Here is a 25979-nt window from a genome sequence, read left to right on the forward strand (position 1 = left end):
GTATAAAACTGTAGGTTTTAGATGCAATCCCACTGGAGAGTGACTAGCAGGTTTCTTATTCAATTACCTAAGGAGTTTCTATGTCCCAAAGATGAACTGCTTTGTACCATATCCAAACCGCTCAGATGCCCACTCTATTGAGCTTTATGTGTCAGCTGATTTGTTCATTGACTAATTCGCCATATGTTTTATATAACCTTTTCATCCAGAGAGCCAACGCTTCCAACCTACCTCAACCCTCAGGGATTATGGAAATTCACGTGGTGCCAGACCTCGCAGGTCGAGGTCTGCAAGTGTCCGTTTTATTGATAAGAATCCAACTGGGCAGGTAAGCCAACTGACTTAGGAAACTTTGCAAGTTTGTCTTCAGATGTGTGCTTTAGCCTTCTTGCTTTCCATATTTTGCTCTCCTCAACTCATTGATAATGCCCCCGCCTATTGCAAAGGATTAGCACACTATGCACAGAGTAAGGGATTGTGCTCCCATTAGTGACTGACCGAATGAAACAGAAGAGGCTTTTTCATAGACTAAGGCTAAGAATGATGAGTAGACCAAAAGGTTGGTTTTGTATGGGAAGGTATTGCTGCTACTGGGGTCTACTAGTCAGATAGGTTTAAATAAAGCATAAAGGTTGGAGTCATTGGCGCTAGCTCTTGGAGCATCTTCAAGAGCGGTGAACACTAACCTGCAGTGCTCCAGATTTATTGGACTGCAACACTCCATCCTTCATCATTTAGTATACTGGCTAGGGCTGGTGGGGGTTGTAGTCCAAAATACCTGGTGAGACAAAGGTTGCATTCCCCCTTATCTATAAGGTTGGTTCTTAAGGAGAGGAACTACAGGAGAAACAAAAGCACTTTTGAAGAAACCACAATCACTTCCTATCTCTATATGCTTCAAGTTTGAAGATGATCTGCGACAAAGGAAACAAAGGGACAAAATGTCCTAGTTTAGGGTTGGTGAGCAAAATGTTTTATCCAGGTAGATCTTTGTGCATCTTGTGCCTTTTCGAGGGCTTACATTTGTCACAACGTGAAGATACTTTGATGGGGCAGGACTAGAATACGTAACTTGCTGAGCTATCTATGTTTGACTTCCAGTCACAAGTTTGAGATAAACAGGGCTGATTTCACCCCTCTTATATCCTTGGTCCATACATTGATTTGCATTATATTGTATAAGAATAACCAAAATGCTTAGAGTTTAGAAGCCACATGAACCCTTTGTGAAGTGCTGTATTAAACAAAACTGATCCAAGGATTTATGGGGCTAGATCTTACATAAGACCAGTCTCTGTTTTCAGTAGATGTAAGAGAGAGCTGCAACTCGGTGTTCATGCTTGAATAATCGCACATTAGCGCAGTTTAATCACTCTTCTTAGAATTTAGTGAAAGCCAAATTGAATTTGTTTGCTAATCTCCTTTGCCAGTCTGAAATTAAGGTGGAGAGCGGTGTTCCTTCTTACCACTCACTTAGGTTTTTCTTCCTGGAGATAATGTTCTTGTTTTAGATAGTAGTACAGTAGCATAGTAGTAGCAGCAATAATATGGCGCTTGAAAGATATGTAGAGAAAATAATGACTCTTGAGGGCCCTTTTTGGTAAAGAGCCTTAGGCTGGCCCCTGGTGCAGCCCAGTTGTCCTGTTTGGTCTGCAATGATCACTGGCTAGAGTTCTTTTGCAGCCAAGAAAACATAATATTAATGCTACCTTCATATTGCTCTCCCTCCTTCCCAACGTGTTGGGAAACCTACTCCTGCAGCAGATTGGACTAGAAAACTGCTCCAAAGCTACAGCTAAAGACTTTGGACATCTGACACCCCGTATGCAAACGCTCCATCATGCACCCTGATACCAAGGTCCCCTCTAGAATTGGCCCCATTAGACTAAATGCCAGCTAGTAATGGGCAGGTTAGGGAACTGCACGATGTCCCTTTCACTATGTTTATTTCCACTAAATTCAACAGTCCGTTTGCGCATCATTTAAAATATGGTGACTGTTTTATTCTGTTTTTATTGCACACCCTTTCTTTTTTAATTCTAACACTAAATTCAAGTTGTTTTCTGTGGTCTCTTTGTGGCCAAGCTGGTTTATCAAAAAATATCTTCGCACCCAAATGATAGACTAGATATATCATTAATATTATTATTATCATTGTTATTCTGAAATAATATAATATTATGCAATTTGGAAAAATCCAAGCAAGAATTATTATATTTGAAAAATCTATAAAAGCACCAATGGTTAAACATGTAGTAATTTGGTCGTTTTCTTTTTAAACAGGACGAATGTAAATGTATAAGAAATAAAGTCTTGTCTTATATCCGATATGTAGTAGCTATAGAAACAAAACAAGATTCCGGCCAATTACCTGAAAAATATGCTCCTTTAATCCAATTTGTGAAAGTAGGGATTGGTCAAATTGAATTGATGGATATCGCGTTCTGTTAGGTATTTCAATAAAAGAAAAAAACATATGTCTTTGTGGAGTGGTGGAATAGAAACATTAGACTTTTTTTAAATGCACCAAAGTTATAGCAACAAATAAGGCTCTGCTTTAAAGCTGTGACGCTGTCCCAATGAAAGGGCCAATAAGGAGGACTGGGAATCTTGAGAACACGGTATAGGGAATTCCACCAGATCTGCGATGCTCCCCTCGTGCCCATCAGAACTTTCTATGCACTGCGGTCACCCTAGCAAATGAGGAGAATTTAATTTGACTGTCTCTGTATGCACTCCCCAAATAAAGTTATTGAAAGACAGCACATAACTTTGGCATCCTTCTTGATCCTAGATGTCCTCTTTGATTAATATCAGAATTATTCAAGTAAATGTAGAGGTCTTTGATGGTAGATATGCTCTAATAATTTAGTATGCATGGTTATAATGTTGATTAGGCCATTTGTATATCTAAATAATATTGTGGACAACCCATTGCATGTTCCCCCATGCGCTCCCCCACACCCAACAAAGGGAACACCCTAGACTTAGTGTTTACATCATACCTCCTCATCACCTGCGCAGACCCTATCCCACTTGACTGATACAACGAGGCTGCCATCGCTCTGTCGATCTCCCACTCATTCAAAGCCTTCCTGCTTAATGAGCTGGAAGCAAACTTTGCAGAGTCACCCACCACACGGAATGCCTCGTTCCTACTAGAATTATTCAACAACTCTGCTTTCAATCTAGTAGGCACTCATGCCCCCCTAAAAGCCGCTCCGGCTAAGACCAAACAATCCACCTCACGGTACAACACTCAGCTTGCCTCCTAACAACTCTCAGAGTGTTAGAGAAACAGTGGCACAAAAACCTTAACTCTGGAGATCTCAACAACCTCAAATCTCTCAGCACCAACCGTAAGATTCTGATTTCCAGGCCCAAAGCTGCGCACTACTTCACCAGCAACGCGACAGCCTCTACCAGGTGCAAAGCCCTCTTTGACATATTGAAGCATTTTACCAAACCCTCACTAGACCCAGAGGTGCAAGCAACTCAGGAAAATTGCGATGGAATGAACAACTATGTTATTATAAAAAATAGATAGTCGGCCACATCGTCAAAACAACCTCCCAGCGCATTAGACCCTACTACACACTGTACATCTGTAATCAATTCTCTCCTCTCTTTGCCCCAGACCTCCTAAAAAGAAGCACTTCTCTCAAACCTATTTCCTACTCTGACAATATTATCCCAGTGTCCATCATTAAACAATTGATGGGACCAGCGCACATCGCACTCCTCAGCATCATGAATGCCTCCCTCACAGAAGGGTCATTCCCAGACACCCTCAAGACTGGTCTCAGACGACCTTCCAAGTACCGGCAAATTATCAGCCTCCCATTTATTGGCAAAATCTTGGAAAAAGTAGTCCCTACACAAATGGTCGCTAGAATCGAACTATTGCACCTCCTAAACAAGACGGCCACCATCCAATTGGTGGATGATACCCTTCAAATCATGGATAAGGGAGACTCCTTGTCCTGTTCGCTACATTTGACATAGTTGACCACTGCATCCTCCTCTCCCTCCCCACCAACAGGATTTGTTTCTTTGGCACTGTCCTGAATTATTGGTTAACCTCCTACCTCTTAGGCAGACACCAGGCCATTCAGATGAACATGTATTCTAACTAGCTCCCAGTCTCCTGTGGAGTCCTCCACGGCTCCATCCTCTCACCAATCCTTTTTGACATTTACATGTAGCCTCTGGATACATTACTTAAGACCCCAAAATAGCCATCGACCAATACGCAGACTATACTCAGTTGTACATGCGTGAAAAGCCCACGGGACATCATTTGTCTCCGCAAATACCCAGCCATCATCTATTCCTGGATGTTGACTTCCTATCTCAAACTTAACCAATCCAAGACCGAATTCGTCCTCATCGGTCCCCTCCTCCCCCGCTAACATCTTGTCCAACAATGACTTAATGATATGCGCCTGGGGCCTGGGACCCTGCTATATTCAACTCTCTCTCCCTAAATACCTCCCTTCTATATCCTTTTGGTCTGCTAGCACCAACTCTCTGAGAATCAGATGCTTCGCTAAGCAAAGAGTGGGGGGTAGATGTGTCTCCTCCGCAGGAGCCTCCCTCTGGAGTAGTCTCCCTGCCTGCCCCCCAGGCTTGAGCTGGATCTCCTTAAGCTCCTCCAGGCCCCCCTTTTTTCCTCCTCCTTCACTGCTCCCCCCCCGCCCCGCTGAAACCTTGTTCTGCTTCAGTGACTGGCTCCCTCCGAGTACTACAGGGTCCCAGTCCCCCCATTTCGCCCCACCCTTCCCTTACCTGCATTCCCTGGCACTTGCCCTCTGGTCTCCCCTTGGCACTTGCACTTTGGCCCTTCACCCTTTCCCTTCCCACCTTAGCACTTTGTTTTTGCACAGACTGGCACCTTCCCCCCACGCTCCCCTGCCTTGCGCTACTTGTTCTGCACTTACACAATCCGAATGTCACAAGGCCTAGCAGGACCGTTATGGTATCTTTCTCCCTTGTCCCCCCCCCCATTTTTTGTCTTGTGGTGCCTTGAAACATCACTTGTTGTATAGGCGCCTTACAAATAGCCAATAACTAAATAAATAAATAGGTTTTGATCCACAATTCTCGAATACAGCAAAATCCCAAGGTTGCACTTTTGACCGCAGCTTGTCCTTCTAGAAACACATAGCCAAGAAGGCCCAAACAGCCTGGCTCCAAATCTCAACCCTTGCACAATCGAACCTTTCATCCAGCTCAGGACTTATGGACCATAGTGCAGGCCATTGTGGTCTCACACATCGATGGGGGAAATGCCCACCCGACAAAGCTCCCAGCCGTTCACTTGGCGCCCCTAGAAGCAGTCCACCATGCAGCAGCATGTCTTATTATGGGTGCATGTCAATTTGACTGAATCACCCCCTTCCTACTCGAACTACATTGGCTTCCTGTTCAGGCCAGGATACTGTACAAGATTGCATGTATCATCTACAAAGCAGTCACGTGGAACACAGCAGGATACCTGGTAGCTAAGCACATATCTGGTGGCACACGCTCCTTGCGTAGCAAATAGACAAACCAGCTAGTATGAAAACTAGTCTGCAAAGAAGGACTCGCAAACAATCCTTTGCTTGTCACGCAGACACCATCTGGAACTCGATCCCGGTATCTGCTCGGAATGCCCCCACTATCCTCCAACTTCGCAAATATCTCAAAACCTGGCTTTTACAACATCACCTGACCATAGGCTAATCCCTTACAGACCGCAACTCGCAGTACTGTGCTACTGTTAAAACATGCTGGCCCAAATGCTGGCTACCCAAACCCTATACAGTGCTCTGCTGCTCTTGAGCTATGTCCGCGCTCCGAACAATAAAATAAAAATGTTTTATATTGCAAATACTTTTTTTGCCATAGAACAATGATTTAATTTTTTTTTAAATCTCATCACAAGAGTCCCTACACTCAGAACCCCCTTTTTGCAAACTCCCTTTATGGAAGATCGGTATCTCAATCCTTGTTTGCAAGGCTTATTTGTGACAATACCTAGAGATTTTCTGTGGTCAAAAATCGTCCGTCAATATTATGTGGAGAAGAGGTTTGAGGATACTGTGACTGCGCATACCTGGGGGCCATGCAGAATATATTTCTAAGGAATGCGACTGACCTCTCGTCTAGTACCCCATGAGATGCCGTGAAGGGAGGAATTGGGAGTTAATTCGGGGTTGCTCAACTCCAGGCCTCGAGGGCTACATCCATGCCGGGTTTTCAGGATACCCCTCATTAATATTCATGAGGTGAATTTGCATACAATTTTTCTCGGTGTATGCACATGTTTCCTCATGAATATTAATGAGGGATATCCTTAAACCCTATCGGGATTGCAGCCTTCAAGGCCTGAAGTTGGAAAACCCACTCTTGCATAATGGTTCAGGCTTTGCTCAGATTTTTAGAATTTCCTTTGAAATTGAGTTAGGCCCTACTGCAAATCAAAATCTGAACAGTGTACTTCAAGAGATTGTGGTGTCCCCTGCCTAGAATAGATTCTTTCTGCACACTAGTGGAATTTCCCTGTCATGCATGTGGGGCTTTGATGAGGTTTCATTCTTTAATAACTTGTCTAAAGGCAGTTTAAGGTACTGCTTAAAAAGAGGGCAGTAGAAGTTCAGTATTGTGAAACTCTGCTCCATATTGAAACCCTTGTGAAACGTTTTACTGCTCTAGTTCTAGGCTAAGAGGCCAATAACCATATAAGCAAAATTAAGTCCCCTGAGTTCAGGAGGATTGCACTCATGTTTCTGCTCGTTCTGCTCCCCCTTGAGGCCGAATGAATTGGTGCCACATGAACAAGAAATCTGCATGTTAGTGGGCAAAGATGAAGATATTGTAAAACAACATTTTTATTGATCTTTAAAAATTGTATTGATTTTAGAAGGAAATGGTTTAGGCCTCATTTTTATTAAAAACAATGTTAGTATGCGTATGGACGTCATGAGGCCGTTTAAGAATTATAATGATGTAGAATTGATGTGGCATGTTTTGGAATTTGTTCAAGCTGCTTTTTAAAAGAAACTCAAATATTTTGATGTTTAAGGTTTTGCAAGGATGTTGTGTTGTGTGTTTTTATTGTTTTATTGTTCTATGGTTGAAAAAAAATCAACCTTTAACATTGTATACACAACATCAATGCTGTAAAACAAATTCATTTACAAATACTTGACAATTCATACTAATAAGAACCCACAAAAAAAACATGTTTCATCAAAGGCAACAGGTACAATTAAAATACAATTAATTGGAAGGATCTACAACTACGACAGTACTTCATTTGATCGAGTTGAGTTAACATCTGTCTTCAAGGATTTTAGAAAATCAGTAACAGCAACTACAGTCGATGTAGTGTGTCCACCAAGACAAAGACCAAAATGACTGTTTCTCCAAACAAAAACAATCCCTTATTTTTCCTTAGATAATTCAGTCTTAAACATTGAATTGATTTAGAAGATTTTAAGAGATGCTTTAGGCTTTCACAGGCGTTCTCTTGCTTACAGAATTGACATCTGGCTTGGTCCACAGATAACATACCATACCTGACAAGAATGTGTTTAGTTAGAATCAAGTTCCAGCGAAACCGAAGGAAGATCGACCTGGTTAGTCTATCAGTGTAAATAGCAAGAAATGGGACCAAGGTCCCAAGTTTCTTGTGATCCTTCAGAAGATGATTCAGTGAGGAGTATGAATGCATAGTTTCGGTTGTGGCTATCCAGTCCATTTCATAATGTTTACCTTTAATTCTGGTCGTATAATAGATCAGGTCTTGAGTACAGTTGCCCAATTCCTCAAGAAGATTCCTGGAATAGTTAAGTATTTCACACAGCCAAGCATTGCCACTCTCCTCCAGAATCATTTTAAGATCAACAAACAAGGAATTATCAACTGGACATAAGATTTTTCGAAACGAGCGATAAGATCTTCAAGTGAGCTATAGCTTTGAGGGAAACTACCCCCAACTCACACCTCATACCTGATGGCTGCCATAGGGACAAAGGAAGGTAACCTTAGACCAGACCTCCAAATCAATGCCTCCATTACAGGCGAATGAGCGAACACAGCCAAAGGATAGGTACCAATCCCATAAAGCAATTTAGGGACTACTTTCCCTTAATAGTACCGTATGGCAGGCCTCAAAGTAAATTTGCCATATCTGGAGTCCACCCTTTTGAAGTTGTGTGAACAGGGTAACTGCATGACTCTTTATCCATGCACAAATCTTGGATGGTCAGGGCCGAGCCAAAATTAAAAAACCCAGATGGATCAAACGACCAAGTTTACCCACAGGTTCTAAACCAAGTCGCCAATTATACCCATTCTTTTTCCTAGACATGAATGTCTGAATAATTTTAGTTTTAGTAGGATTGATTTTCAGTGCATGTTTAATCGCAAAATAAGAGAAAGCATTGAGTAATCTCGGGAGGCGATCGAACAGGAGAAAGATGTCCACATAAGCCAGCCAAATTGGTTGAAGGTGATGTAATTTGGCTGTAATGAAGGCAGCTGGTGTGAAATTTTTACCTATATCGGCCATATATCAATTAAACAGGCAGGGGGCCAAAACACATCCCGCCTGACCCCCCGAAATGAGGCTATGTTTCGTGATAATTGGCCTGAAGGATTTAAGCAAACTCGAACATTGGAATTTGTTTAGAAACCAATAATCAATCGAAATAGGCCAGCAGGGATTCCCCATGCATGCAGTTTACGATCAACAGCATCAAAGGCTGCCGTCGCGACCACTGGTGCGATTTATACAGATTTGTACTTCCCAGTCAGAACTAGATGCTGAATACACTTAAATAGGAGGCCATTTAATGATCCCATGTTTTTTTCTGAATCCTTTTTGCCGTTTCTCCAACCCCCCAGCTTCCATAGCCCACATTTCAAGGTGCGATAGCAGAATCGAGGCAAAAACCTTACTGTCAGCATCCAGTACTGCAACAGGTGTATAATTAAGAGGGTCAGATGTTACTCCCCTTTTATAGATCAGTATTATGTAAGCGATGGACCAGGTGGCGGGAAAAACTTTGAGGGAACCGATGTTTTGAAACCAGGAAAGCCTGGTAGCCCATATTTCCGGACTACATTCAAACAAGAGGTTTGACAGCCCAGTAGGGCAGGAGCTCGGGAAGAGCAGTGGATTACATCGAGCACTGCTTCATAACCAAAGTCGATACAATCAACCGCAACGGTTTCCTGAAAAACCGGAGGTAAGGAAGAAATTTCTCCCTTAGGTAAGGAGAAAAGTTCATGAATATGGGACACCCAATCAGCCTCAATAACTGCATTGGCTCTCTGTTCAACTTGAGAGACGTCTTCCATTGATCACCCGCCGGAAAGCTGGAGCATTTGTATTGCACGGAGTTGACAACATCATCTCTGCATCCTCTTGAGATCTTTTGGAGCGAGTCTGACAAAGCCAATTTCGATAAGATTGTCAAATCTTTCTACCTATCCAGTCCTTGTCCTCGGATAAAATATCTTTCCTTTTCCGTATCAGTCTGAGCCTCTTTCTCATTTCACATGGCTGAAGTACCAGAACCTCATTCTAAGCATGGGAATGCTTTGGGGCTGGACTTGTGGGTCCCAACTTTTTAATTACTTTACGGGAACTAAGGATATTCCTCACAAAGGGGCCAGAATTCTCATTGAGAAGGTATTACATGTCCACTCATTCGAGGAATACATCAAAGATTTTGTCATTAAATGATTCACTTTTGTCGCTGTAGCAACATTCAGGAATATTCTAGTATTAACCAACACATCAGACGCAGTCCGCGCGCGAGATGCCTCGTTTTCTATTTTACAGAGAACGAGGCAGCAAGCATTGAATGAACGGTAAATATATAATCAATTATTGGTTGAGTTTTGCTGCGGTTTTATATTCTTTGACTTTGTTAATGGATGTTTTCCGATAAAAGGATTCTTCCTGTGTTAAGCGTTTTGGTTCCTGCTCATTAACCGCGTTGTAGTGTAGATGGTGTGGCCCTTCACCTCCTAGGCCCACCCACTAATAGAGGGGGTCGCTTCTGCGGCATGACTTTATCGCATCCCTTTACGGCTATGCAAGTTAAGGCTTTGTGTTAGGCTTCCAAGCTTACATTTAGTTATGGCTGTTGCTGCTGGCCCACTCTGTGATTGCCATAGTCTGGGTAAATGATCCTCCCTTGGAAGACTTCCCGACAAACAAAAAGGGATATCCGTGATATTTTCGGGGGGCGGCGGGCGGGGGGAAACGAATTAAGAAATAACCTAATTTTTGTGACTGAAAACGAAAATTGCTTTTGCTTTTGTAACTTTTTTCTTTTTTTATAATGCGAGGGGGGAGTCCCCCGGATCTCCCATCTATCATTTACCATACATATACTCGCGTCTCGGGAGGATAGCTCAGCGGCAACGTGCTCCCAACGGAAGCAAGAAGACACGGAGCAACACAGGTTCGATCCCCGGGTCCGCGCTTAGAAACCTCTGGGTATTAAGCGCGTTATAAATAACCCATCATATCATGAAGTACCTATTTTTGGTCAAATAAATTCTCTCATTTCTCAGTCGTTGTTTTTTTTGTATTAGGTTATTTGTACGGATTCGAACTAAAAGCCACAATCTGTGCAAACGGTGAGGGTGGAATGAAAGCCTGCTCCTAGAGGTGCATGTGTGATCCATTAGGACAATAGTTAACTTCCTTCTTATGCCTAGTTATATGACTTTACATTTAGGGGGAAGGGGTGAATAGTAAAGGGGGAAAGAGCGACATCAACTGGGCAGGATATTCAATTCCCATGGAGAACCCAGTGAAACCTTTACAGCATGACATGGGGCTGCCATTATGCACTGCCTGTCTAATAACACTCCACCTCAGAAGCGGTGAGCATGGCAACCTAGAAGCAGCGCATCACCCTGACAACATCGAAGATGATGTCACAAAGGTAGTCCAGCCACATGAGCCTCCTGCTCTTCTCTTCTGCTGCTCTGCCCCGCACGAGCACTTCGCTGTGCTCCACCCCTTTGGCGTTAGTGGAGTTTCCAACCCTGTCTGATTCTCACCAGGTAGGTACTGCACCATGCTCCTCTGTGCCTATCTTGGGACTGCTGATAATCCTTTTGTCACATTGTGTTATGTTTGCCATTTACTGCAAGATTATTGCTAAGCAATGCTAAGCAATGCATCGCTCTTCAGTTTCTCGTGTAGATTTTCCTTTGATTGAACTGCCTTCTGGCACCCTTCGCTGGCCCACCCTACTCCCTTTGTCTTCCCCTGGACACTTTCATGCCCTCTCTCCTGGTAACGCAGCATGTGTGGCCTTCCTCAAACAGGAAAGGGAATTAAAGCAAAATATAATCAAAACGAGGGTTGGGGCAATGAGGACCAACACCCAGACTCCTGGGGCAGAGCAAATGTTGAAGGGAGCTTGTCCAAGGGCAGGGGTCGTGGTAAACATACTGAGCCGCCATGGCTGTCTGCATGGTTTTGAGTCCCTAGGTTGCCCCTTCTTGGGATAGAACCTTCCCCGCTGGGGCCCAAGAGCGCTTTGGTGCACAGGGTCCAGGCACCTGTGGGCAAGGCTGAGGGGTTGGCCTTTGAGTTGTGGGGCATCTGCCTCCTGGTCTTCCCTTGTTTGTGGGCACATGTAGTGCTGTGCCTCTGCCCCATCCGTGTTGGCGCTGGGCTGCACGCTGGGGAGGCTGGTGCCACTATTGAGTACCATAAGAGGAAGCACATGGAGAGGCATGCCAGTATCCCTAGGCGATGAGGGTGACTGGCTCCCTCGCTGCCACCCTTACTGCCACCTTTGTACGCCCATGTAAGAGGCATGCTAAGGCCCTGCATCTGGATGGGTGATGACTATTCCCTAATACCCATCCGCTTAAACAATGAAATGCTGCAGAGCCCAATGAGCAGGCTTCTAAGTCCAATGCAGAGTGTAGCGCCGAGGCTGCAGCAACTTGCTGTGAAGGATCATGCACACCGCTGCAGTGACTCCGCGCTGCACAGTCCACATGCACTCGCGCGCTCTCCGAAATGCAGGCACTGCTCCAAGGGGAAACGCCCCCGAAGGACCCCGCGACACACTCAAGGAGTCGGGACTCGCGCGACACGCCCTGTGTCCTTGTGGTCATGTGCTGGTCCCGTTGGGCTGCAATGAGATGGGACCTGGAAGAAAAAAGCTGAGGGCTGACCCTCACAGAAGCAGTGCTGCTCATCAAATGACCGCTGAAGCCGCCTTGCCTGTAGCACATGCGCCAGCATTTAGAAGATTGTGTAGCCTTGTGATCTTGAGCATTCTCTATATATACCGAGGACTTGTGTGTGCACTCAAATGCATGATTGTATGCACGGTATTCATATTAAGTAATATAGCAAACTAGTATTTTGTTTTACACTTGACCAACATTACTAATAGTTGTTCGGCTTGGACCCTCAAGGCGGCATTCTGCGTTGTGCCATTATTTTCGACGCTACCCATTTATTCTGGGCAGCACTGGCAGCTAAACTGGCCATATGCTGCCACCGCTTGGTTTTTGGATCCAAAATAGTCATTTAAAAAGGGGGTACCTGGGAGACAAAGGTGTGGGCAATGCGAAGCGATTCAGCACTGGGGCCTGAGTCACGGAAACTAGCAGCTTGTCGCCAATACGACAGAGCACACATGTACAAAGCGGGACTGCAATTCCCGCCTCTTACCAGGTTTACCCAATCGGGTGTTGGCGCACCTGCTAGAGGCATAGGCTGGGTGACCAGAAATCAAATGAAAGGACGCCTTGCTTGAAGATACAGAACACGCATTTTATGAAGAATAGGCCAACTTTTCACATTTCGTGTTTAATGAACTGCTAATCTGCTTCTTGAATGTGGCATTTTTGTGTGCGTGGCTAGATGTTGAATCACGAAACCACGCACGATTTCACCTCATTTACATAATGCGTCACATTGCTAAGACTTAATGTGAAGCCTATTACTCAAACCTAAGCTCCATTGAAGTAATTGCTTTGGAGAGTGAAAAGAGTCTGCATTGAGAGCAGGAGCTCTGCGGGCCCCTTGCAGTGTGAAGTGAGGGAAGCTGCAGCAGGTAAGTAGAAACAGCAAGCTGAACGGGCAGCACGCACGCCCAGCCACATCAACTGCAAAGCACGTGGAACCCTGGGCAGGAACAACGCCCCTCCCCCTTCCCCCACCCCGCCCCCAGGGTTCCATTGCAACACATCGCCCCCCCCCCCCCACCCTCCTTAATAAAGCACAGATGAGAACACAACATGGAAATAAGGGAGGAAGAGAACAAGAGCAAAACAAAATATCAAAACACCCAAAATGGAACAATTGCAAACAGCTATGGTGCAGAAAATGACAGGCAGCCAACATCATTTTCCCAAACCCCGGCAAACATAGTCTTTCAATTTCACCGGAGGCAGCCTCATTCTCGGAACCCTGATGTCAACAGCAGGTCCCTTCCTCGAAGCCATAACCGGCTGCACCTCACCACTTCTTCTGCTCACACCCTTCCTCAGCCATCGCACCCTCCACACCACTCGCATCTACCTCCTCACACACACCTTCACACTCCTGCACTCCCTCAAATCCACTCGAACAAGCCTCCCGAATGCTCGGCACTGACACCTCAGGTGCACCTCTTTCCACCACAATCCTCCTCCTTGTTCCACCGCGACTCATCATCCAAGACCACGTACCCCGCACCCAGCATCTGAACCGTCCGCGGTGACATGTACACGCTTCCACCTTTGGGTACAAACCTTGGGTTCTTCACACGCACATAATCCTCCACCTTTACACCAAGAGGTTTCCTTACCACCTGCTGTAACATGACTCTCTCCTGCCGCGTGTGCACTCTCTCTAACACATCTGACATATTCTCCTGAGTGGGGACTCCTCCAAGTGCAACCGTCCTCAACCTCGAACCAGGCTTCCTGCCTCTCAAGAGATCAAACAGTGAACTACCTGTGAAAGATGACAGAGTACACTTATAAGCTGTGAATGCTTCCGACACTACAACACTCTACTCCAAACCATTTCCAAAAGCCAGTTGAATAGCCCCTTTCACGAACCTATTCATCCTCTCCAGCAAACCATTGGTCGATGGATTGTACAAAGATATCTTGTGATGCCTGATCCCCATGTTCTTCAAAAACTCCTGCATGCGGAGAGAAACAAACTGGGCTCCATTGTCTGTGACAATACCAGAAGGCAGCCATTCCCTGTCAAATACTCTATGCAAAAACTCAAAAACCTTCTCTGTTGCCACCGTTTCCAACGCAACAGCCTTTACCCACCGCAGGGTGTAATCCACCAGCACCGCCACAAATCTCAATCCTCCTCCAAGACCCTCCATGGGCCCATAATATCTAATGCCAGTTTTGACCACACTTCACCCTGACCCTCCACCGGATAGATGGCTGCGGCTGCAATTACTTACTTTTATCACTCACGGAACACGCTATACACTCCTTCACGACCTCCTCCACACCCTCATACATTCCCGGCCACCGATGTAATCCTCCCAACCTCCTTTTCGTTAAAACCTTCCCAAATATCCTTTGTGCGCCAACTCAAAGCTCCTGGGCCCTAATCTGAGAGGCAGAATTAAACAATCTCCTCTCGTGATGCCCCACGGACCCTCTGCCAATTCACTCTAGGCCGCCCCTTCCTTTTTGACATTCACACTCTCCCACCGACACGCAAACCTTCCCTGATCCAGGCCATTTCCCAATCTTCCGTACATTCTCTCTCCCATTCACTTTTGTGAACTGCAGGGAGGATGCAGGCAACTTGGGTACTCCTCTCACACTCTGGCTCCACCTCTAGACCGACCCTGGACAACGGGGACAAACAGTCCGTCACCACATTCCTTGAACCAGCAATATATTCTACCCTGCAATTTAACTCTTCCAGATCAACCATCCATTTAGCTATTCTGGGGGACACAGACCCCATGCCCTTAGTGATCACCACATACATGAGGGGTTTGTGATCCGTCCGAATCAGGTACAGAGTTCCCCACAAAAATGTGCTGAAATGCCTACATGCCCAAAAAGCTGCTGAAGCCTCTCTTTCGATCACAACACAACACCTCTCTGCATCTCTGAGAACTCTAGACGCAAATGCAATTGGTTTGAATTTGACACCCTGCCACTGCTCCAACACTGCTCCCAGACCAACACTGTTCGCATCTACGGTAAGCACAGTCGTACTCTTGGGATCAAATGAACTCAATGATGGAGCCATGTCCACATCTTTCTTCCACTGCATAAACTCTTCCTGACTATGCCCATACCACTCAAACTTGACGTTTTTCTTCAACAAAGCCGGCATGCACACAGTCTTTTCGGCATACGACGATTTGAATTTTACATAGTACGCGGTCATTCCTAGAAACGACCTGAGCTGCTCCTTGTTCACGAGCAATGGCGCCTCACTCATCATCTTAACCAAACCTTCCTTCGGTTTTATGTCACTAGCCTCCAATGTGTGCCCTAAGTAACATCGAGTACCCCCACCTGAAACTTTGCCAATTTCACAGTCTAACCACTTTTCTGTAGTATTTATATCACCAGCAGCACTCTCTCGTCATGTTCTCTTCGGTCCTTACCCCACACAAGTATATCATCTTGGAAGTAGTTCACTTCGTGGACTTCCCCAAACAATGCTTGCATCAACTGCTGAAAACAGCTGATGGAATGCCGTTTGGTTTGGCATCTGCGACAAAACCTGTACGCTCCAAATCGCGTGACAAACGACGTGAGGGGACGAGACTCAACGTGCACATTTATTTGATGGTAGGCAAACGGTTTGTCAAACGTAGAAAACCACGCAGCTTGCCCTTTGTTTGCTAAAAGTTCACCTATATTAGGTAGGGGATGTCGATCCACCCAGATGCTTGTGTTAAGTTCCCTAACACCAAAACACATGAGGCGTGTTCCTTGCTTCCTTGCTCATCCTGTTTGCGCGCCAAAACCACCAGCGACAATTCAGTCTTCTCTATTATCCATGCCTCTATCTGCTTGGAAAGTTCGTCCGTCAGCCCCTCCTTAGCCAACACCGGTATCTTTCTCACTTTGTGGACCTTAGGCACTGCCCCTATCTTCCACGCAACATGCCCAACTTGTCAGAAAACACAGCTTGTTAGTTGTTCTGCAAATAATCTGCAGACACTCCATCCTCCAGAGACATTTGTTACCCATCCTCTACACACAACATGGGAACAGGCTTACCAGGGCGTATCTCTATTTCCAAGTCAGCTTGCTCGTCCCTTTCCAGGCCGCTCTCACCCTTCTATGCCACATAAAACTTCTCTTCCGTACAGCGCCATTTGAACTGTATTTGCCCACTCATGTCCCAGAACCTTAATTGGTATTTGCCCTCAGGCACTGGGGTCAATATCCGGGGGTATAATGGTTGACACCTCCTTTCCATACCGTTTCGTACAATTCTGGCAAGATCATAGTATATGGGGATCCAGAATCTACCAACATTTCCATTTGCACCCCATTTACAATCCGTGTCCCCCTGGCACTTCTTGACCGGCCCTTCAACATGTAATAAAACACCTTCCTGTGCCCACCGGCTGCCCCCTGCCCACATATCCCACAACGGTGTCAGCACCTCCTTCCGACTCTAGAATCCTCACCATTTGTTTTCCTTGCGTACTGCCACTATCACTGTTCAATTTGCACATCCTGGCATAGTGCCCCCTAGTATTGTACTTGCTGCATTCTACGATCCAGGCAGGGCATTCCTTTGCACCAGTGGGATGACCTGTCCACCCACATCTTCTGCATCCTTGTCTCCCTCCTACACCAAAAGGTCCTTTAGCATTCTTGTTCATGTGGTAATCCCATTTATCAGCTGCCCTAATTTGTGTGTCTGCTGCTTTTTCTTGTTGCTAACTGCGCTTGCACACACTCCCCTTGAGCTGTTCTGTCCCCCTTTTCTGTTACAACTTGCACACTGGCCCGGGATTCTTCAATGGCCCTTGCAATCTCGATCACTTTGTCTATTGGGGGGGGGAGGGGGTTTCCTGTCCATCCATAACCTCTCTCACTTTGGTGTTGCTGGTTTTCATCATTACTTGGCCTCTTATATATTCATCCAGCACTCTGGTAAACTTGCAAGTTGATTTGAGGGTACGTAGGGCTGTCTGTCGCATACGAGTCAATCGATTCACCCGCACCCTTTGCCGTAGAGAAGAAGTGATGACGCTCCAACGCCACACTGGGTCTTTTTTCCAAAACGCCCTTCCAATTTCTTCAGTGCAGTCTCATATAACTCGCCACATTTTTTGTCCTTTACCACCACCGGGGATGCCCACTTCTTCCCCTGGTAAGTGTCTGAACACTCTCAACTCTTCAGTGCCCAAAGAATTCAAAGTGCAGCCTCCTTTTCATCAGCATTGTATTTGGCACCACCAGCTGCCCTGAAGTAGACCTTGAAAACATCTCCCCAGAGGTCCCACAGCACTGGCGGTTCACCAGGGGAAGCCAGAAAAGCAGGTGGATGACTAGCATTGCTCTGCGGCATGGTCGTGGATTTTTTGTCCTAGCACTTCCTGGAATATGCACCGCAATGTGCACACCACGCAATTAAGCCGAGAGAATTTCGTTTAAATATGTTTTGAATTTTTTAAGGTTACCTCCACTAAGCAGCTGCTGCTGTGTGCGCATTCCTTTGGGCACCTCCTGTTGTGCAGAAACGCTGTTGTCCGTCTTTTGAGGTGGGTCTCACTGATACAATATCCTTGGCACCAGTCCTGAGGTCAGATGAGCTTGGGATGCTTAGCAACACCAAAATGGGCTCCACGCTACGGCAGGTTGATGGGGCCTTTCCTCGTACCCTACTCGCAATGGTGCGTGTTGCCGCTTGCATGCGCTCTCTGCTGCGCGCGCGCCACGGCCCACTCGATCTTCCCCGTCCTGACCCCGAAAATCTGCAAGGATGCCGGGAAGTAGGGGGGGGGGCTGGCACTGGCGGTGGAAGACGCCCTCCCCGCGGATGTGTCAGAGGCTCTGTCTCACTGTGTCAGCAGGGATGAAATGCGCACCTGCAGTTATGGCCGGCTGGGCGGTAAATGGCTGTCGCGCGTCTTTGAGGCGGGTCTCACTGATGCAATATCCTCGGCACCAATCCTGAGGCCCAATGAGCTTGAGATGCTTAGCAACACCAAAATGGCCTCTGCTAGGGCTGGTTGATAGGGCCTTTCCTCGAAGTGAGGGAGGCGACAGCAGGTAAGTAGAAATGGCAAGATTTATTATCAGGGAAACTGACAACTCGTCTGCCCAGCCACAAGCCACCAACTGAAAAGAACGTGGAACCCTGGGCAGGAATAAACACCCACTGGGTTCCATTACAACACAGTGCTATGCACCCAGTGCTTTCTTCTCCAAGGAGTGCCGCAGGTAGATCTTCTGATTGGGACCGAGCACCTCTGATGTACTCGACAGCTGGCTGTCCTGGGATCTTTAGATCCGCTTCCTTGGCATCCCTCGCAAACCCACCAGAGCAGAGGGTGCCCAGGACTTGCACCGGCCTGTGGAGGAGATGGCGAAGTCTGATGCCTCATCTACATCCTTGGCCTCCAGCCTCTGTAATCACTGACTTGACGTTGAGCTAAGCAGCAGGCCCATAATCACAATGCTTTTAAGGGGGCGTATCTAGGTCAGAGGAGAGCCTACATCCTTTATCTCTCCTTGGCTCCGGGTCTTATGAATGCCAACACTGTGGCAATATACACAAGAGCCCTGGAGGAGGGGAGGGGAGGGGAGGGAAGGGTATGGCAGGGCACGGTTAATGCTAAAGCTGCACACAGATTTATCTCGGAAGTGCAGCTGTTTATCTGCAGTAGCCTTGAAGGATAAGTCCTTGGCTCGCCACACTAGCCCAAGGGGATGTGTACTATGCCACAGATCCGCGCCAGTGCACTATACTCTGACCCTGTCTATTTTACACCCAGATACAGACTCCTAATGGTCTGCCGCCTTCCAACCTTGACCTCTACTGTGTCTCATTGTTAAATGAATGTAGGCAGAGGCTTCGAACACTGCTTTCGCGCAGAGCAGATTCCCAGCTGCATTAACAATTTCACCAGAACTTTCCCTATTCTGGTCTCCGGATCGCTGCATGATCCCGACTGTGGCTCGCCCACCCATTCTTTCCCCAAACCGAACCTTGTTCTCACCCTCTCCCGCCCCCCCTCCACCCCTGTCTTCTTCACTTGCCTGTACTATTATGGGGGAATACCCCATGCACCTACTATCGGGGCCGGCCCTAGGGTAGGGGCGGTCCAGGCCACCGCTCGGGGCACCATTAGCCCCCTGTCATGCCAGCTCGTGTGAGTCTTTCAAGGATTTCCCCCTAGCTAGCGTGGTGGGAGAAGGCGCAGCAGGCGGCCTATTCAAATTAAATGCACCATGCTCACGGGAGCGGGGCACATTTAATAACAATAGGGCCTGATGCTTTGGCATCAGCGGCTATGAAATGTGTTGCCCCCCCCCCCATAACCAGAGGTGTGGGGAGCACCACATTTTTCTTTTGCTGTCAGGGGCACTGCTGCCGCTAAGGCAGGCACTGCCTACTGTCTATGCCCCGCTCGACCTTCTCTCTTCGTAGCCTACCCAACCCTTACCTCTTGTGGTGTTCCCCGCGATTCCACCCAAATACACCCCTTCACCTGAACCCCATAAGCATTTACCTGTGGCACGTCCCCATGCCATGCACATCGGAATAGTAATAGGTGCCTTCCACTATCCCTTGGCTAAGATCAGTCCGGTCGCTGGTAAGCAGTATTCCACAATTCGTTTAGAGGTTTTGCTGGCATTGTCAGAATACTCCAAACAACTGGCGGAAAAGGCCTGCGCACTTGTCAAAACGACAAAAACCTCCCTCTTAAAACTGAGGGCTGCAGGGCTGGGGGGCTGCTACTCTGATGCGCAACCACACAACATATTGCTCAAATGTTCAACCCAAGAACATCACTGCTGCAGGGCTTTGCCAATGTAGACCAGGAGAGGATTGACCAATGGTCTATGGGCCGTGGTTGAACCAATACCTTGTCTGTTGTTAGACCAAATGGCAGGGTATGTTGAGGGATTCTCAGGAGGTGGACTGGGACCCAAACGAGGCCCGGCAAATAAATGTCAAAGTGGCCCCACATTATACCTTTTCAGCACGCCATACATACTCTTTTCTTATGGGAAAATTTGGAAATACCACACAAAAGATGCCCAGGGTTCAGAGGCCTACCAGCCCGCCCCTGGGGATAATGCTTTAATGTGCCTTTATACCTCCAAGTAAGCTTACATCCACATTGCAAAGGAGAACAACCCTCGTGAAGTTATGTGCAATTTATGAGCAATGTCCGCCTCAATTAAAAGCCATGCCTTTTCCCCTAAAGTCCACTCCACGTTTTCTCTAAGTGCGTGTCTGTGAACACAGCTTACTCTACTGTCACTCGTCAGTCTGGACCCTTCCCAGCCAGACAGCCATCATCAGCGCATTCAGGGACTGGTTCAGGAAGCCAGCCAGCCGCCATCAGCGCATTCAGGGACTGGTTCAGGAAGCCAGCCAGCCATCAGCGCATTCAGGGACTGGTTCAGGAAGCCATCAGCGCATTCAGGGACTGGTTCAGGAAGCCAGCCAGCCGCCATCAGCGCATTCAGGGACTGGTTCAGGAAGCCAGCCAGCCATCAGCACATTCAGGGACTGGTTCAGGAAGCCATCAGCGCATTCAGGGACTGGTTCAGGAAGCCAGCCAGCCGCCATCAGCGCATTCAGGGACTGGTTCAGGAAGCCAGCCAGCCGCCATCAGCGCATTCAGAGACTGGTTCAGGAAGCTCGGAAGACCAGCATTGGAAGTCAGCACAGTCGGGGTTTTTAGAGTAAAGTCCACCTCTCTTCCGGTTTGGCTGTTGCAATGTTCTCTGAGTGCAGTCCTCTCTCTTTTAGTGCAATCCTTGCCTGTGCTGGACCAGTAAGTGGGTGCACTCTAAAATGTTTCCATTTTCATTTACTTTCCTATTTCAATAACAAGCGACTAGGCGCACTCGGACCACTCGAAGATGCACTAAAAGGTTTTTGGAGTAAAAAGTGCTTCCGAATTTGAGTCCTTTTTTTTAAGACGAGTAAACATATATTTTACCTCTCAACCATATTTTTACAATTCATACTTCTCTGCACTGACCAGACCCATTTTTACCTTAAAATGTGTCATCAGACAAGGCAGCAATATCCCAATCCTTCCTGTGGCCGCGTTCTGCTGTGACCCCTGATCTGAGCATACCGCGGAGCTCTGCTGATGGGGGGGGGGGGGGGGCGAGGGCAGGCTCCGATGAGTGGCCAGTGCTCTGCTGATCTGTAGGGGTTGTATGCACCAGGTACATCGTCACTACTAATGCCGTGCTCGTGCATTCAAGACTTTCCGAGCAGCTTCCGTGCAGGACAGCAGCACTGTTCTCTCCAGGTATGGGGCACTCTTCCTGACACCTAATGGGGAACTGTCGTGGGCTTGATCATTCTGGGGACTGACGGAAGGAACGCGATGGGGCTCTCGGTCTCAGACGCCTAGAATGTGTGGGAATGCTCACTTGATCACATCTCATGGACACCCACCTCCTGCTGCCAAGAAAAGTGAGTCCGGATGTGTACCGTGGTGCAAAATCTCCAATCACTTGAATGACAGTGTTCTATAAACAGGGGGGGCAAAGTAGCCAGCCGTAAAAGTCACATACAGAGAACACTCCAATTCTTACCCGCCAAGAGTCAATTATCAATAGCCAATGACTAGTTGCTCGTCCAAACTGTGCACCCTGGTATAAAGCATCTCGTGGAGTACTCCTATTCTGCGCACATTGAAGTTACGATTCTGCGCCTCTTTAGTTGCACCATCACATTGACTATACTGTTTTTAATGTTGTTAGACACCTGTGTTGTAACCCATGATGTTTGCCCTGCAAAATAAAACGTTTAAATTCTAACAATTGATCATTGTGTTATATAAGGAAATGCATCTTTCCGCTCCTGTGCATCCCGATTGCCATCAGATTTGTAGATCTGCAGAAGGTTTGTCTTTCCCCAAATTGAGACCAAAACCGTTCTGGTCCTTCAAGGCAAACATACATTAAAATACCTGCGTGGCTCTTTGAGCTGGGCCGGTCTGATTTTCTTTTCTTTATCAAATATGTTTTAGTAGGTATTTTCGCTACCAAAATCAGTTTCCATTTGGAACGACATAAACTATCTCCCCGTTTAACTGCCTCCACTCATCAATTTCCCAGCTGACAAACCCAACACAGTATATTAATAGCTGCAAAGGAGCTTTAGGGCCTCACCAGGAGTTGGGCACAGTGGTAAAAATGCAGCAGTAACGCCATCACCGCCGCATTACCGATCCGCGGAATCCCAAGTTTGGGGAAAACTCGGAGCATTCGCCTGCAGCTCTGAGCTGGAGGTGAATGCCCAACTTCCCTCCCATTTTTGGCGCAATTACCGCAGCGCAATTACTGCCGCAGTAATTGCGCCAAAATGCCCCATTGAGTCCCATGGACTAAAGGAAAATGGGGACTTACCCCGACATCGCAACTTGTGATCTGGCACTAATAGCGCCGGACCAAGTTGCGGTAACACTAATTGTGTTGGGCGCTATCCCAGTGGATTTACCACCGGAATACTGCCCAATTCCTGATTTATCCCTTAGAAACCATTCAGTCTGAGTAAAACGCCAAAGAAGGGGAAAAGTGGGATGTGCAGCTTTAAATTGCCTTTGCTAGCAGGCATTCTATGTCTTTCTCCCCATCCACAAAAGGAGAATTGAACACACAGGTGAGATTTATTAAAACACAGGTTTGGTTCTCCCTTCACCTCTTCCTCCTTCTCCTGTCACACATAGCTTGCAGTCCTGTCTGTTTGTTCAAGAGTCCCACCCCCCCAGCCCCCCTCATTGTACAAATTCACTGTCATTTATGCAGTCGCCATGATACAGTTACTCCCATGCTGCTTCCCTAAAGGTAGCATGCTGCCATCTGCTGCCAGGCCCCTATCACCGCCCTGCAGAGTCACCCAACCAATGGACAATCAGCATGAAGTCCTATCCGCCTACTCACCCTGCACCCATGAGGAGGTCTCCTGCCCTCGCTAGCTCTCTGTCTGTTACCTCAATCATATTGCCTATATGGTTATTTTATTGCTCACCTGTCTGGCAACTGGTTCAATGTAACTAAGAACCACAGACAGGTGCTATTGTCGTCCTCTCTTTCTGTGTAACTAAGTAAGCACTCTTGTAACAGCACCACGATGCCCCAGAGACCCTTTGTGCGCTTTTTAAATTCAAGTAAATAAAATAAATAAATATCAGGAACTACCGATCTTAAGCTTCACTCGTTAGATCCTGGGCTGCATGTTCGGGTCTACTGGCCAGTTAACAAGGAAAATAGCCTTTAGAGTCTGATAAAATGTCATGTGGGTTGCACTCATTTAATTGTTCACAACATTCAGCCGAATGGTAAAATGATTGCCTAATTGAACCATGCATACTGATGCAGGACAGCCTAAGACTTTGGATGTGTGAATACAATGGCTGCAACATTGGTGTCAAAGGGCAATCTGCAGATAAGGTTTCCTTTCCCTGTGCAGGATTTTGGCTTAGTCTCAGGATAAGAATGCTTTTGCACATGTTCTGTTCCATTTGCAGTAGATCTGCATATACTAGGATAGTCCATTTGAGCCAAGTTTCGCATTCCACAACGCCACCTGGTACCCATTGCTGGAAGTTCACCTCCAGTTGTGAGCTGCAGCAGTAAGGAATTGTGGTTATGCAAATTAGCCCAAACACAAGCCTTTTTTTCCAGGAAATTGTCTTTGTCTTAGAGGGCAGTGCTCCTTTATGCATAGATCAACCTAAGACCAACATTATTGAATGCTATCAAGACAACTACATATCTGGTTTAACCCTTATCTATCATCAGTGCAGTATAGTTTTTACAACATTGTGTTTGGCGCATTGAGGCATGGATACAGTACACCAATAAAGTTATGGTGGGTTTAAAACGGCTTAACTAACTTGCACCTGAAATGTTAAAGTAGTATAGTCAATTTGAGCCAAATCACACATTCTACCATGCCACCAAGTAGCCATCCCTGGAAGTTCACTTTCAGTTCTTAGTCACATCATAAGGCATTGTGGATAATCTGAGGAGTCCAAATGCAAACTTTTATCTTCAGTATATTGTCTTTAAGGGCAGTGCTATTTTATACATAGTTTAATCAACCCAAGACAGACATTTTCCAAGGCTGTCAAGACAACTACATACCTGGTTTCACCCTTATTAGGGATAATCAGTGCAGAATAGTCTTGACAGCTTTGTTTTGGGAACATTTGGTCGTGTAGACAATACACCAATAGAGTTCTTGTGGGTTTAAAATGGCTTGAAAAAGCCCTCCCACCTGAAATGTGAAAGCAGGATAGTCAATTTGAGCAATGTCACACATTCTACAGTGCCACCTAGTAGACATTGCTGGAAGTTCCCTTCCAGTTCGGAGCCACATCAGCAAGGCATTGTGGGTATGCACATTTGCCCAAATACAAGCCTTTTTCTGTCTCCAGGAAATATATGCCAGGAACTGACACCAAAAGGGTCACACTGGATATACAGCAGCATAACACAGACACACTTAAGTCTGATGTAGATATATTTTATTCAGACAAGTGTCTGCACGAAAGACCAGCACTGCGCCCTGGGCACTTGTTGAATAAATATATATTTTTGATGCTTGATAATCTGCTTAGAATCACATGCTGTGCATATAGTCCGACATCTAGTGGTAATTGCAGAGTATTTCATCTTTCTTTCAAGGATCGAAAGGGGACGTCGACATGGGCGTGCCTGTAACACAATCCCTAACGTGATGTGTAGTGTACCCAAAATCCTTCATGCGTCGAGGTCCCTCAGATTGTTTTTTTCCGCCCAACTAGTTAGTCGCCATATGCGGGGCACAAAAGAGTTATATTGCTATTTCAAAATTCTTTTGTCCCACGACCGGTGGTCATTTAATCTTCAACTTACCATCTCGACAGCTGCTTCGTGGACCCCTTTGCCAAAGAAGTCTATGGCTTTCGGCGACTGGTGCATCGGTCGACACTGGCGACCGCGTGGCCTCTGCCCTCAGGCCAAGCCTATACAGTAGGTAGAGTGGGGCCCCGGGGTTTGATTCTCTGAGAATGCATTTCCTTTTCTCCTCTTTCCCTTTCTGATCTGGCTGTAGCTCTTTACCTCTACTATGGAGAGGACTCCATTTAAATGTTGTCCGCCCTGTAACGGCAAATACCTGTGGAAAGACACACATCGCAAGTACAACAAGTGTCTCCCTCATGATCACAACGAGCAATCCTGCAAGGCTTGTAAACTTTTCCGCCCTAAGATGGTAAAGGATAGACGGACGAAACGGTGGGTGGTTCCCCCATAGGTGCCGTTGCCGAAAGCGAGGATTCTAGCGACAGCCATGGCTCTGATGTGGAAGCCATAGACCTTTCTGCAGAACCGTCTGGCTCCCAGTTGCCCATCCCTGACAGGCATGCCGCCGGCATTGCTATGGGGAGATCACACCCCGGCGACAGGGAAACACCTGCACCATCGAAGGCTAAGCATTCAACCCACTGACTCCCTCGACGGATACGTCGAGCAAGCACCAGAAGCCAGCAGGCCCATCAAAAGTTTTGATGGCACCTACCGATCCTCACGGTCGGCCGCCCTTCCCGCAACCACCGAAACGGCATGTGCCTGGGCATTCCAAACATAAGGGCATCTTCTGAAAAAAACACTCTTGGCGCTGACGCGCCACCTAAGAGTGCATCAGCCCCAAAGGTTTCGGTGGAACCAAACATCACGATGACGTCTGTAGGTGCGTCAATCTCCCTCTCAACCACCAGAGCTACGCGAGAGTCTCGCTAAGATTG

At 46.7% G+C, this 25979-nt stretch overlaps 1 protein-coding gene across 7 annotated transcripts in view; it reads left to right on the top strand.

The window, feature by feature from the left end:
• The window catches only part of CEP128 (centrosomal protein 128), an 864240-nt gene that overhangs the window by 147423 nt on the left and 690838 nt on the right, over positions 1 to 25979 (top strand). For all 7 annotated transcript variants that reach the window (XR_011283785.1, XR_011283784.1, XR_011283786.1 and 4 more), the window contains one exon: positions 210 to 328. Coding sequence is in view for 4 of the 7 variants with exons in the window: in XM_069637862.1 (XP_069493963.1) it covers positions 210 to 328 (119 nt within the window). In the remaining 3 variants the exon portion in view is untranslated. The remainder of the gene's footprint in view (positions 1 to 209; positions 329 to 25979) is intronic.

The sequence above is a fragment of the Ambystoma mexicanum genome, chromosome 14 (genome assembly GCF_040938575.1).
Source record: "Ambystoma mexicanum isolate Mex_15411 chromosome 14, UKY_AmexF1_1, whole genome shotgun sequence".
NCBI classification, from domain to species: Eukaryota; Metazoa; Chordata; class Amphibia; order Caudata; family Ambystomatidae; genus Ambystoma; species Ambystoma mexicanum.